This window comes from Natator depressus, chromosome 2, assembly GCF_965152275.1.
Source record: "Natator depressus isolate rNatDep1 chromosome 2, rNatDep2.hap1, whole genome shotgun sequence".
In the NCBI taxonomy this organism is placed as follows: domain Eukaryota; kingdom Metazoa; phylum Chordata; order Testudines; family Cheloniidae; genus Natator; species Natator depressus.
This window is the reverse complement of record NC_134235.1, coordinates 215,132,453-215,146,830: the sequence shown is the minus strand read 5'-3', so window position 1 is coordinate 215,146,830 and position 14,378 is coordinate 215,132,453. Positions and strand designations below refer to the sequence as shown.

The window sequence follows — 14,378 nt, the reverse complement described above, 5'->3', positions numbered from 1 at the left end:
TCTACTTTCTCTTTAGGCATATATTTATGAGAAATTTAAGAGGTAATCAATCACAACTTCTCTTACTTATGAATAAATAAGACACCTCCTGACTAGAACATTTCAAATGATCTTGCAAAGCTGAAAATGAGAAGTGAAGTTTGTGGATGTTTATATATATATAGAGAGAGGTGAATTAAGATTTATTGGGGCCCTGGGCACAAAAACAATTTGGGACACCCACGGCCCGGCAGCCATGCCCACCCACTTTTCAACATGGGCATAGTAGCCTCGGGCAGGAACAGAGTGGCAGCGGCAGGGGCTGTGCTTTGCGGCGGAGGGAGCTCCTAAGGTGATCAGCTCTCCCACTGCAAAGCACAGCCCTAGCTAGTGATGCCAGCCTCTTTCTGGTGGGGGGCTGAGGTGGTTCTTAGCCCCCCCACTCACCATGGGGCTGTGTCCCCTGCTCCTCCTCTTCCCCCAGGGCCCTGGCCAGGCAGGAAGCTAGAGCTGGGCTGTGGTAAGAGCCACTCATGGAGCCCAGGCCACTGTGGGGTGCCTCGGAGCCTCCACCTGTCCTGGGCGATGCATCCCGTGGGGTGGGGACACTGGCCAAGGGTTCCTCTTGGGCCCCCTGACTCCCAACCTTGGCAAGTTGAGAGTCCGGGGCTCCCCACAGTGGCCCAGTCTCCCTGGGCAGCTCTTACCATGGCCCTTCCAGCCTGGCCACGGGGTGGAGTCTCAGGGGAAGAGGAGGAGCAGGGGATGGGACCACAGTTCCTGCACTGGTGTCCCCCACTCCACTTCTACACAGGTTCCGGCGCTGAATTGGCTGGGGCTCCTGGGCATAGGCATACTGGGCCCAGGCATTAATCCACCACTCTATACACACGCATTATTAGTCTGTATTAGCTGATATTGCTAATAGTTGGTATTAGTTGGACTGGCAAAGTCCTTTGATGGCATACCAGCTGTTCTGTCACATCACTATACTATTGGATTTTTTGTTGCAAACCAACACAGCAGCATAGAATTCAAATAAACATTTCTCAAGTATCCTCACAGAGAAATTATCATTTTAGAGCGATCTGAAAAACAACACTCTGTGTAGTTTTTCAGACACAATTGCTTCACAGTTTTCCATTTGAGTTGGGATTCATGCAATGACAGGGTTTTTTTAATCCAACTCCTAAATATGAGTCTAGAAGAATGCCTGATTAATAATACTGAAGTATTCTTCCCTTATTATAATTTGCATGAGAAATACTGAACATTTGGAAGACCTTTGATCCCATTATTTCTGGATTTGTGAGCCAAAATTTCTGTATCTGTTGTGTGAAATTATAGGGCCTAATATTGTAATCTCTCATGCTCATTTGCAAACAAATTGATAGTATGATGTAAAACTTACTAATATCCTGTCATTCTTTTTTACTGTCATGTAAGATGCTACACTGTACGTACCCAGTGGTTAGGGGCCAAATCCTGCAGTTCCTTTAATTCATACTGGCCAGTGATGTAGGTGTCTCAAGTATTAAAAAGAACCTGGTGACAGAATTGTGCTAAAAAATACATGATTATCTTCGCCTCGGAGTAATAACAATAGTGCTTTAGCACTTTTGAGACCTAGATTTCAAAGTGTTTGACAAAGGTAGGTAGGTCATTTCCCCTTTCACAGATAGGCAAACTGAAGGGGGGGGGATCACATTGACTACAAGGGGAGCAGTATGGAGCCCCAACATGACTCATTTAAGATAATACCATGAGCTAGTGACAGAATTACAAATAGTCGTGTCTCCCCAACTCCTATTCTTGTGCCCTATGCACTGAATTGCACTTCTGTCCCCATCATTCTATGCCCTCTCTCTCATGTTAAAGATGAGCACTTTTGCTGGGGCCCCACTTTTGCCAATTAGCCCTGAGATGGGCTTCTCAGTTTCTTAAAAGTCCATAGTGCAATTTTTGTGTGTAAGGTTCAAAAGGGCAGGAAAACCTCGAGCAATCAGCTAATTGTATGACTGGGAAGAAAAAAGTGAGCTTGCCCTTTTAGTCAATGTTCAGTCTCACCCAGAATACTAGATAAGACAGTGATAAAATGCTTGAAGTTACTGATACCTATAAAAAAGAGAAAGGGCTGGACTATATCCGTTTTAATTTTGTGGTCTCTCTTTCTCTCTCTCTAAAAGAAAATATTTCTTGTCTAGAAGATCATAGGGCACACTGTGATTGTTGTGGCCATTTTGATGACAATTTAATACTGCTGGACAGCTAGGACTTGATAATGTCAGTTCATCATGGCTAAAATATTGAAGCTTGAGTGCATAGAATTGTCTTCAGTGGGAGCTGTGGATAGTCAGCACCTCTGCAAATCAGGATCTTTACTGTGGTGCCTACATATGGATCTAGGTGTTACATATTAGGTACTCAAGTTTGTACATTTTGGCCCTTTTGTCCACAGATGCCCACTGAAGACTGACATGGGACAACCACATGCCCAGAGAAGACTGACATGGGATAACCAAAGCACAACAAAACCAGAAAGGGCTAGATCTTTAAAGCTCATGTGCAAAATGAGACAAAATGCACAAAAGCACAGCAAGGAAAAGAGATGGCTGAATTCCCCAGTGTTGGCTCAACAATGCCATTTCCACCAATGTGTCTATAGGTGTAATGAATAAGAAAGGGACTTGTGTTGGGACAGATTTATGGAAGAAAAGGAGTCACAAGAGTGATTATCACTTTATGGTTAACCTTTTCTTTACTGGTCTCATCTGAAACCAGCAGTGTCTTTCATCTAGCAACGGGATGGCAGTGCCACAGGATTAACCAACTAAATGTCAATGGGCCATTCTGGGAGGGAGGCTTAAAATTGTGTTAGAAGGGCCATTTCAGTAACAGCATTCTGAAACAATAGGAACAATGGAGTCAGAAAACAAATTGCCATTTCCTGGAAAATGTCTTCCTTTCTAAAAATATTAATAGTTACTGCCATGCCTTGAATTAAGTGGTTTATCTAGACAGCAGTAATGCACGTTCTGCCAATACAGGTGCTGGTGTACAGCTAAAGTTAAACGAACATCATCATGCATATAAGTATCCTTAAATAAGACAGACCAGCTATGTGAACTGCAAGGGAAGCTAAATGGTTATCTGAGTTGAATGTCATAAGTCACACAAAACTGTCATATGAAAAAGGATAAAAGTCCAAATTCTCTGTTGGAGTAGATTGGCACCACTCCAGTAAAGTCATTTGTACCATCAGAGAGTTTGACCCCAATTCTTTATCATTCAGCTGCCTTATATTAGAAGATTTGGTAGTGGGATATATCGATGTCTAGACATAAATGTTCCTGAATGTAATGTAATTATGTCTCAGAACTCATTTCTGTTTACATGCTAAACTGCTGTGAGCAGGACAAGACCATCTAAAGAAATAATATTACAGGGAGAATATATAGTTTAAACATAAAGGTAAGATAATGTATTTCCATAACATGCACAAAAATAAGCAATGTTTCAATTAGGGGAGAGAGAGTGGGAGATGGTAAGAGCTGCAGTCAAATATCCCAGCAAAAGCTAATTTTTTTTTCTGTAGGGACTTGTTTCTCATCAGTGCAATTTTACTGTTGGTATAATCATCTCTTACCATAATTCACACCCAAAGTGGTAAAGTACAAATTACTTTCAAAACCACATCTTTTATAACCACGAGAGAAACAGAAAAGAGGGAGAGGGAGAATCTGGAAAATGAAGAACTGTAGCCCAAAGAAGCTTCTGTTGTACTGCTTTCACTTGCCAGCAAATCTTTCAGTGCGTACCCTACATCTGACATCCTTTTCAGAGGTTAAATGCAATCTATTATCAGATCTGTGTCCCTTCAAGAAAGAGAAACAAAAAAACAGAGCAAACATTTTTTTCCAAGAGATGTGTTATAGAAAAATGCATCTGATGTACTAAAGACATAAAAGGACCTGATCCAAATATCACTGGAGTCAATGGAAAGGTTCCCATTGATTTCAGAGGGCTTTGGATCTGACCCTTAATGCAAACTAAACCTTCATCATTTCCATTCCATGTCTTTTCTTCCAAAGTACCAACAGAAAGAGATCCTGCAACTGTATTGGGCGTCTGAGGACAATGCAATAATCCCCTGATAAATTAATGTGTATTGAGCTATCCAAGATGACAAGAAGCCAGGATTCATTCCTTTTAATTTGCATTAGGTGATCAATACTGAATGTTCTACAGAGGAGTCGCACTGTTGTGTAATAGCTTCCTAATTAATTGTAGCTTTCATTAAGGAATGCCGGGCATGGGCGTTATTTTCAAGTGTTTAAATTGATTCTTCGGTTTTCTTGTAGTAATACTTAGGGGTCCCTTCAGCTCATTTTCAGTGCACCTGCCCCGACGTGTGAAATATTATCATGAAGTTGCTTTGAGTGCCTGGAGTGCGTCACTTGCTCTGCTCTGATGACTAATCTTTGGTGTCAGGGGACAGTGGATCAAAATCCGTCTCTGAGCGGATGGCAGGAGTTGCGGGTTGGAGATGGGCGCTTTCTGCGCAGACTTTGCGTCATTTGAAACCCAAAAGGAATGTAGTTTGTGGTGGACACGGACACTCAAGGGGTCACCTCCAAGAAAAGGCTCCTTCCGGGGGTCAGAGGGAAAGAGGAAGGAAGGGATACTCAGAGTAATTGACTATTGATCGCAAAGTATAGCTGGGGGGGCCTGTCACGTGTTTCACATAACTACAAGGAAGTAATTAGATTTAAGCAAATGAAGCTCCCTGGGCCCTCCCCATCTCCAGGTATATAAACTGGAGAGCTCTCGGGCGTGCATTCAGACACGCTAGGAGAGAGGAGCGGAGAGCGTCGCGCTTCCCCATTGCAGTAAGTGCGCTCAGCCCCCAGGACGCGCCAGCCGCTGTAGCACATTCCTCTGTGCGGAGACTCTGTTGTTAGGACCTAGGTGGTGATTCCTCCTGCCCATTGCTTTGCTCGTTAGATCTTGTCTATGCTGAGATGCGCGGTTCCTCTTGGGACGGATGCGGAGGGGGAGAGGAGTTATATGCAGTACTCACGCCTTTCTTTTCTTTGTTACAGCAGACAGCAACTTCGAGCAACTGGCCGGAGGGCTCGGGACACTTGTCCGCCACCCACCCACCGCACTAGGGGTACTGCCTAGCAGGAGGAGAGGCGAAGATGAAAATCCTCGTCGCTTTTGCAGTGCTTTTCCTAATTTCAGCGCAAGTATTTGCAGAAGAAATCGGCGCCAATGATGATCTGAATTACTGGTCTGACTGGTCCGACACTGACCAACTCAAGGTGAGCTAGAGAGCCTGGAAATGCTCAGCTCATGCAAGTAAGTCGAGGGGCAGCTTTTATAAGTAAATGCATGAGCTTTGGGCGCCCGTCAGGTGAGAGGATTCTGATCTTTGTCTTGTAACGATAAGACACATTGCATTTCCTAATTTATAAACGATACAACCCATTTCCGTTTAAGACCGAGAGGTGACGACTGCCAATGAATTGCTCGGTAACTGCCAGCAGTTAGTCCTTTAATATGCGGGTCCAGTGCGTTAAACGGTTACTGTCTTTGGGTGGCTCCCAAACCCGCTTCTGGTCCAGGTAGCTGCGTGTCGCTTTCACACCAAGTTTAACAGAGGCTCCCCCTCTGCGAGAGCGCGAGCAACTTGCGAGTCGTTGCCCTCACGGAGGAGGAGGGAAGGGAGCCGCGTGACATCGGGGAAAGCTGTCACGCAGTGAAACACCTCGCTCCCAACGCACTTTGCTTGCGGCTATGAAGCCGTAACGGGTAGATGGGGAGCTCCGAGCAGGGAGGGAGCGGGGCGAGGCAGCCGCAGTGAGGCGGGGATGAGCGCGTGTGCGCTGGGGGGGGCATTACTCCCAGGTCTGTCCGAGTCGGGTGGCTCTCTGTGGGGTGGGCTGGGCGGCGAGCCGTGGGGCAACACTTGGCAGTGCCGCGGCACCGTAACTTTTGCCTCCGCGTGCAGTAGCCCAACCGACCCGCTTTCCCCGGGACGTACGAGTGGACTCGTTTAAAAAAATAACCCGGCCACAGGACCCAACTCTGGCAACACGTGCCTTCTTCCCGCTCCGTCCGAGCAGCCGGCTCCGCCGCCCGCCACACCCAGCGGGGGCGCCCTGGCCCAGCCCCAGTGAAAATGCCCATCCCCCGCGCCGGGTCTCCCTCCTCTGAGGCGTGGCCGCGCCGCCCTTGGGGCCGCTGGGCCCCCCGCTCTCCGCGTCTCTTGGCCCGTCCCCGTTCCTCTGCGGACACCTGTTGCCAGACGGCTGCTGCCGCGTATTCAGGCGCTTACCGCAAAGCGTGTGGCTTGCAGCCCGGGCACGTGGCGGTTCCCCTGGGACTGGCCAGCCTAGCTAAGGGGGCGGGGGAAGGTGACCAACCCTGATCGGACCTGCACGCACAACATAGTTTTCCTCCAGGCTAGCCACCAGAATCCAAACGGATCGAAATTCCCCCTTTGGAAAGAAAGGCGCCGCTCCGGCTCGATCCCGGTTCAGATTGCCCTTACCCTACAGCCGCTTCTTCTCAAGCACTCGCGGTGCAGAGTCCACAGGCAGGCAGCAGGCGTGCCCGGTGCAGCACGGACCGGCAGCCAGAAGTTTGTAACGGGGCTGCTGGGGCGTAGTTTTAATTTGCTGGATGCTGTTCCGGGGACTCCCCGGGTTTTTTTTGCCCCTCCCGGATCTCCAGGGCTGTGCTGCCTAAAATGCTGACACTCCCCTCTACATTTCAGGAGGAGCTGCCCTTACCCTTGGAACACTTTCTGCAGAGAATTGCCAGGAGACCCAGACCCCAGCAGTTCTACGGGTTAATGGGCAAACGAGATGCTGGTGAGATTGCATTCCCTTTCTGTGCTAGAGGACTGATTTACACACATCCGAACCTAGGGGTCCTTTAGCCTCCTGCCTTTTAAACCACTTCACAGTTCTCTCTGCTATTGAGGAGGCACTATAGGCATTTCAGTTCATGTAGTGTCTTTGAACTGGATTGCGCCCAGTTTATGACAACTCATTTTGAAGAAGAGGTAATGAGGATAAAATGGAAATTTGTTTCAGTTTTTTTTTTCTGTCATGAGTGAGACTTACAATCACCCCTGGCAAATGTAAATCTGACCCTAAATGCTTTAAGAGAAAGCAAACACACTGATGTGGAAACCTATTTCATTTTGCTCCCTAGGGTACAATCAGCATAAATTATTTTGAGTACCATTTTATGTCCGGATTATTTTCAGGACCATCTCAAAGATACATCATTGTAGACCTCTTTTCAGCATAACTATCCGTGCCTTTTATAATACTTTGTTTTTTAAATATAAATTAAATGTACTCCAGCTACTGTAAGTGTTTTCTATTTAATATAAAATTAATCCATCATTTGGAAAAACAGCGGACATATGATTTGGTCTTCATACTAAACAATTCTTAAGTGCACACACATTTTGTAAACACAATTAAGAAAATAATCAAATGAGATCTTGTGGGCTGGAATGTATGCCTTTAAATTATTGTCCTGATTTCTAGTTCAAAAGGTTTACTAGATTAAGAACGGGGGAAGTAACTATTTTGAGTCTTAATGAAAGTTAACTAATTGTGTCTTGATTTATAGAAGATATTATATTTTAGTCATTAATATACTGTATAGCTCAATGATTGATCTGGCAGTAAATTATTGCAGTAATTCTCCAAGACTGGGAATATACCGATTACAAGGTTGTTTCTATTTCTTCATAGACATCACAGAGATCACTTTTTTTATATTTATCACTATTAAAGCTACTTTTTTTTTCCCCCTTCCTCTAGGATATGGCCAAATCTCTCATAAAAGTAAGTTGGAAAAGATTTTTTTCCTAAACAATTATCTAAACAAGTACAAAGTGAGAAACTGAATTGTTCTAATTTTGAGGTTTCTATTGTGTCACCATAGCTTGGAATGTTAGTGTTTCTTACTAAAAACACTGAAACCAAGAGTGGAAGAGAAATATTTCTAGCTCTGGGTTTACCAAATAATATAACTAGAGATAGGCTTGATCATGGTTACCTACTCTGAACAGCCCCTCTTTGGGGCTTTCTCACAGTCAGTATGGGATTACTCCCAAAATCAAGATACATGGATTTAGATGGCAGAAGCAAGCAAACCATAACTTCAGATCCCTGGTTTGATTCCTGATCCAAGGTTTACACTTGAGATATATCAATGTTCTAAATTAAGTTATATTATATCTAACTGATGAATGAGTTGTCACATAAGCAAGTGCACCTGCCAAGATGAATCAGTGGCAACATGAATCAGTGTGGACTCCTTCATTCTTGTATGTCACCCAGGAGAAATCATATCATTCACACTGAGATGTATTTTTTTCCCCCTCTGGAACTGTCAAAGATGCTTAGATGAAATCCAAAAGCATGGCTTTTAATAAGTAAAGATTGATGATTTTACATTTTGTGAGACCTTAGCTATCCAAGGAGGTTAAAAACATGCCAGAGTTCTGTGCCACTGGCTAGACTTTATCACTGGGATTACTTGTCTGAATGACAATTTTAAAAAGTCTTATCCAAAGCTCATGCCAGATAACCAGATGTAGCTACTGGTTGAAGCCAAAATTATAGCCTTCTAATGTCGTCTCTGTGAAGATCAGAGAGAGTGACCTCTGAGAGGTTTTATGCTAATTTCCTTGATTATGTGTTCATAATACAGGATAAAACTCTTTCCAAAGAGGAATTTGCACACTTTGTTCACATCAGAATAGTAAAATAGAAGTAGATCCTTTTCAAAGTGTTTCTCTCGTTGTTTGAAATCAGGCTAGCAACTGCTACAGGTGCCACATACATTATGGGCTAAATCCTGCAACTCTTAACAAGCCTCAGTCAGTGCTTCCAGGGTCACAAATGGAGTAAGGACTGCAAAATGTGGCCTCACGAGAAAAGTTAAAAATCCTGTATAGGCCAGGCTGTGGAGCCCTAACACATATTGGTAGGTACTTGGCATTTACTTCTGTGTAGTCCTTTGACTAACCAGCATGACTAAGGACTCCATAATTTGGCCCATAGAGTCCTTTGGTCCATATGACAGCAGGAAACATTTATGTGAAATAATTCATGGAACAGATAATCCAACAGACCCAAGATATAGGAAGCGAAGTCTGTCAAGCTATAGGGCCTGATCAGTCTTCTATTGAAGTCACTGGAAGTTCTACCATTGGACTACAATGAGGTCAAAATTGGCATCAGTTATCTGGTCACGGTCTGTTTTTAGCCACAATGGAAAGGCACTTACTAGCTCTGGATCAGACCCGATGAGATAGGTGAGGATGATGTGCATTCTCCATTTATACTACATTTCAAGTGGTATCAACTTTAGTAAGTAGGAAGAATATTTGTGGAGTCTACATCTTCCTTGTATTTCTCATGAAAACAAATTGCCTCAGAAAAACTGCATATTGAAAATGTATTAAAACACCCCCAAATATATTTTTTCAGGGTATAAAACAGACTCCTTTGTTGGACTTATGGGCAAAAGATCTTTAAATTCTGGTATGTATAAACAATGGCTAAGACTAAAACTACCTCTTAATTCTACTATTACCGTTTCATTCTCTCCCAATAAACTGAAGAAGCAGTCTTGACATGAGGCAATTCATAAATGACAGATAAGTTCTTATGAGAGGGGGAAAAGTTGCTTAATAAAAATATTTTAATCTGAAGGTCATTTCAGTGCTTATGAAAATGAGGGAGGATGGGCAATAGCTTGAGCCAGGCACAGTTCAGGAGGTGCCATCTAAATTTCCCTAAAGAATTCTGCTTAAGCCCCTGAATCCTGACCTGTAGCATCCATGTTGTTCCAGTTCTCAGAGGATTTGAACCTAGATCACCTCAGGTAGAAGGTGCACTACCTCCTGCACCAACTGACTTTTGGAGGTTTAATGGGAAACTGTTTTTATCTTGTACACTACTGACTGTGAGCTTAAAGTCCTCCCATCAAAAGTGGCCCCATCTTTTGCCACAAGGTGTAAAGGTTTTATTTGTTAAACATCCACAACTTTTGTGAACTTTTAATTTTACATTCAAATAATGACTCAATAAACAAAGTGAAGCAGCACTTTAAACTACTAAAATATTGCAGACATGTGCTCACCATGACTTTCCCTCCCCTTTCCCCATATTATCTACATTTCCCTTAATCTTGCCTGTCTTTATTGTGAATATTGCATATGGATAACTCCAGTCTTCCGTTGGCTGTAACTTGCCTTATCCACAAAGCATTAGTTAGCTATCCAGAAAAGGATTTTTTTTTAAAATGATCTAATGCCTGTTTAAAGCTACTGAAATAATTCTCACTGTTTTGTTAAATGGATTATAAAAGTTAAATGGCCACAAACATTTTGATATTACATGGTGCACATTGTAAACTATTTTCTGTAATTACAGTTGTCAGTGATTTTATTTTTAACTAGACTGTAGTCAAAGATGTAATATAGGTCTCTATATCCTAACTAGTTTTGCAAATTTCCCTGAATCAGGAGCAATTCAGTATAGTTGCTCTTACTGTGAGGGTAATAGTGATTAAATGTACATATACTTGTAATATGTATTTGCTGCTATAATAGCAAATGGCATCAAGTGATAAATCTGCTTCAGTTTACTTTGGGATTAAATTTACCTTATTATTTTAAGTATGAAAATCAGAGATGCAGTGAGTATAAAATGCTCTTCTTTGATTACTTTCAAATTTGCTGGTATAGTTAGAATACAACTATGTGGTTAGTTAACTATAACCAGGATGAATAATGAAGTTGTAGACAGTCAGGCTTTCTAATAGTAACATACCAGCCTGATAGGTAAACCAGTTTCTTAGAATTTAGCATTCATACTCCTCTGCCTAGTTGGGAAATGAGGGTGGAATAGTAAAGGTTTGATTCTGTTTCTGTTAAAGTATGCAATTCAACCACAACTGCAACATTGTTTGCCCCTATACAGACCAGGGAAAGGTTCCTCAGGAAGATTTTCTTCATTTAAGAGTAAAGTTACATGTTGGAAATGTGCTGGGTTTCTCCCCTCACTGGCTAATACAATTTCTCCAGAAAATTACTAAGTCCTGGCATTAGGAGAGGCTTTGTATGGAAGCTATGCTAATGTCCCTTCTGGTGGGTGGAAATTTAAATTAGAGGTCCCGTGGTACCATAATCCTGGTGATTTGCTGAACATTTCCTGTCTCAGGAAAGCAGGTTCCAATATGTAATGCCTTGATCTGCAAAAAGTTAATGCAGGCAGAGCCATGCACCCACTCAGAGCCTCATTAAAATCAATGGCCTGCAGATAGCCGTGATAACTAAATAACCATAAATGCCAGGGGAATTTATACTGATAAGGGGTACAGGAATTGCAGGTACTGGGGGCATGGCAGCACCCCCTGGCTTGAAGTGGTTTCCATCATATATAGGGTTTAGTTTGTTCAGTGGTTTTCAGCAGCCCCCTATAAAAATTGTTCCAATACCATTGCAGATCATGATTTGTGTATAGTCCAGAATACTTGTTCAGCGAATTCAATAGTAATACCTTACTTTCTGCTAAAGAAAGTAAAATATTATCAAAACTTAACCAGAGAGTATTGTTTTAGTGTTTAATTAGACACACCCTGAAAGCTGTTTCTTTAATTTGGGCCCTTGCTTGGTTTTTCCTTAACTCCTATGGAGCAGAGTCATAACTCAAGATGTGCAGCACTGGATCCCTCAAAATTAGCAGGGCATTTGCATGTAATAGTTATGCATCTGCATGCTTTACTGAGCATGGCTAGGAATATTCTTGATGTCAGAATGGGGGAAAGGTCTCCCTCATGATCCATGACACAGCCTTCTGGCTTAGAGGCAGATATGATTAAAAAGGAAAAGCAATGAATCCCCTAAAACAGACTTTTGGAAGATGCAGAGGTTTTGGTTTATGGCTGCTTGAAGAATTCCTCTGGAACAGGGCTTCTCAAACTTATTTGATCGGGCCCTGCTTCTTTGTGTCTGCAGTCGTTTACACACACACACGCGCGCGCGCACACACACACCCCTCCTTTGGGAGGCCCACTCCATAGTTGAGAACTGCTGCTCTAGAACAAAGAACAAGGCACCTCAGTACTCCTCATTCTTTTTGCTGATACAGACTAGCACAGCTACCACTTGGAAACCTGCTCTAGAACAGAGGCAGACGGCACAGCTGAGACCTCCCACCTTCTGTGGGGCACTGTGTGAAGAAATTAGTGCCAGTGGCAAGACAGGAGAGCAATCCTAAAGACCCTGTTGGTTTGTGCTTTTGTTTAAAAAAGCAAAACTAGTATGGGAGATGCAAAAGGCTAGACCAGGACTCTCCACACACATCTCTCCCCTTACGGTGGAAGGGGAGGTCAGCTGTCTTCATAGCAGCACCCACCATTCCCTCTGCAAACAGTTTGTTGATAAATGTGAGGCAGGAGTGAGTTGGGGCAGGCAGTGGGTGGGAGGTCTCTCTGAGGAGAAAGAACATACTCTCCAGAAGGCCAGCTGAAGGAACTATCAGGGAGAGGTGTGCCTGAGGGTATCTTAAGTTTTCCACCTGCCCCAGTGAGAAGGTCCTCCTTTCAGAGGGATCCTGGGGACAGCAGTGGTCAGTGGAATTCCTAGTAGCAAGGCACCATTCGAACCATCTGTCAAAAAAGCCACGGTAGTCATCCAGCATACAGAGCTAGCACAGAGGTTCAAAGCCTCCATGCAGATGGATATGACCTATTACAGATCCTAGGAGATCTGCAGTGGGTTGTGGGTGAGCCCCATAGCTCACCCCTAATCTGGAAGTGACTTAAGGTCCCACTCCTCAGAATGGCTGGGATTGAGACTACTGGGGAGCTAGCATACACACACAGCTTCCAGGAGCAAACTGCATTGAGGAAATAAAGCATATAGGCCCAATCTTGAAAGGAGCTGAAAGCCCTCAACTTTTACTGACGTAATTGGGAGTTGAGAGTACTGATAATCTCATTAGGCTCAGGCCCTTAATATATTGCTCAGAACTAAATGGTGCAACACAGTGAAATGTGGTGATACATAAAACTTGCTATGTTTTATATGACTCCTGGTGCTTATTATATTTATACAACACTTACACTTTTTTCCCCTAGGGTTCTCTGAAAAGAACACAGCACAGAATTACGAACGAAGGCGTAAATAAGACATTCCTATGTATTTATTAAATGTCATTTGTTTAAATGGCCAATGCAGTGTAATATAAACTATCCACTGTAAGGACTAATTATTTAATAGTTGTTGGTTTTTTGAGTTGTAAATTCAATAAAATGATTATTTTTCATAGTGTGGCAGCGATACATGTTGTATAAGTGTGTTTTAGGTCTAAAACGAAGACTCCCCATGGAACTGAAATCAGTGACATTTCACAACAAAGCACATTATTTGAAATGACCTGTAAAGATATGTTCACCAAATAACAAAAAAAGGAAATAAAATTATTTTGTTAATTTAAAGCAATCTTATCCGTTTCACTACCAGTGCAGAACAGAACTGATGTACAGTCTAGTGCCTCAATTTCTTTCCATGGTTTAAAATGTACTGTAATTTTCATATCAAAAATATATTTGTATCATTGCAGCATGTTTTATGTTTTGTGACTGCGTATATATATCTATTTAAACAAAAGAGGTTTGAATGTGAATCCAAAGTCTTCAGTTCATAGTCTGAAATTTTATGATAGTAACATTTTAAATAAAAAATACTTTTGGGATTTTGCAACATACCTTCCTTGGGTAGACTGGTGGAATTATTTCAAACCCAGAATCATCTGAAATAAGATGCAAACTGAAGAAAAGATATTGGACTCTAGGAGCAGAAGAAAGCCAGTTATAACTACAGGACTTCATTTTGCTGGGCAAAATATAAGCTTTCTAATGGGGGGAGGGGTTAAAACTTTGAGGATTCTTTCTAGTTCTGTTTTTAGCGGTAGGGACTCCAGCCAGCTGCCCCAAGTTGATATATTATGGGCTCAGTCATACAAGGTGCTGAGACCCCTCAATTTCTATTGAAGTAAAGCTCAGTACTGTGTAGGATTGGGTCCTATGGCCAGACTCCCCGGATTCTGCAACTATGGGGCCACAGAAGTGTTCTGTCTTGAGGGCCTAACCAAATCAGGAACTGTAAAATTGTGAATTATACAGAAGAAAAATGGCTATTTGGCTCTCTCAAGTGTTCCTCTTCTACATAGCACTCACCGTCCTCTCCACAAAAGCAAATGCTGAAAAGCCACTCACATCAGGGAAAACAATACACAGCATTTAGTTAGCGTTCTACCTGTTCAAAGTATTGTACAACCAATAACTAATGCCAC

General features: G+C 42.8%; 1 protein-coding gene across 4 annotated transcripts; it reads left to right on the top strand.

The window, feature by feature from the left end:
• Nucleotides 1-4,711: 4,711 nt before the first annotated feature.
• TAC1 (tachykinin precursor 1) lies at nt 4,712-13,730 on the top strand. 4 transcript variants are annotated; one of them, XM_074945871.1, is made up of 6 exons: nt 4,712-4,868; nt 5,085-5,303; nt 6,761-6,857; nt 7,827-7,850; nt 9,504-9,557; nt 13,162-13,730. In XM_074945871.1, exons 2-6 carry the CDS (start codon nt 5,181-5,183, stop codon nt 13,209-13,211), a joined length of 348 nt encoding a protein of 115 aa, XP_074801972.1. In that variant the 5' UTR covers nt 4,712-4,868; nt 5,085-5,180; the 3' UTR covers nt 13,212-13,730. The 4 variants fall into 4 exon arrangements, with proteins under 4 accessions (XP_074801972.1, XP_074801970.1, XP_074801974.1 ...); XM_074945869.1 differs by having other exon boundaries at nt 4,715-4,868; nt 5,082-5,303; XM_074945872.1 differs by having other exon boundaries at nt 4,824-4,947.
• The last annotated feature ends 648 nt before the right edge of the window (nt 13,731-14,378 follow it).

Excerpts from the sequence above, each read along its gene's own strand:
- TAC1 (XM_074945871.1), top strand. The coding sequence starts at position 5,181 with ATGAAAATCCTCGTCGCTTTTGCAGTGCTTTTCCTAATTTCAGCGCAA. Across the intron at positions 6,858-7,826 it reads AATGGGCAAACGAGATGCTG|GATATGGCCAAATCTCTCAT; the intron begins GTGAGATTGCAT and ends CCCTTCCTCTAG. Across the intron at positions 9,558-13,161 it reads CAAAAGATCTTTAAATTCTG|GGTTCTCTGAAAAGAACACA; the intron begins GTATGTATAAAC and ends TTTTTCCCCTAG.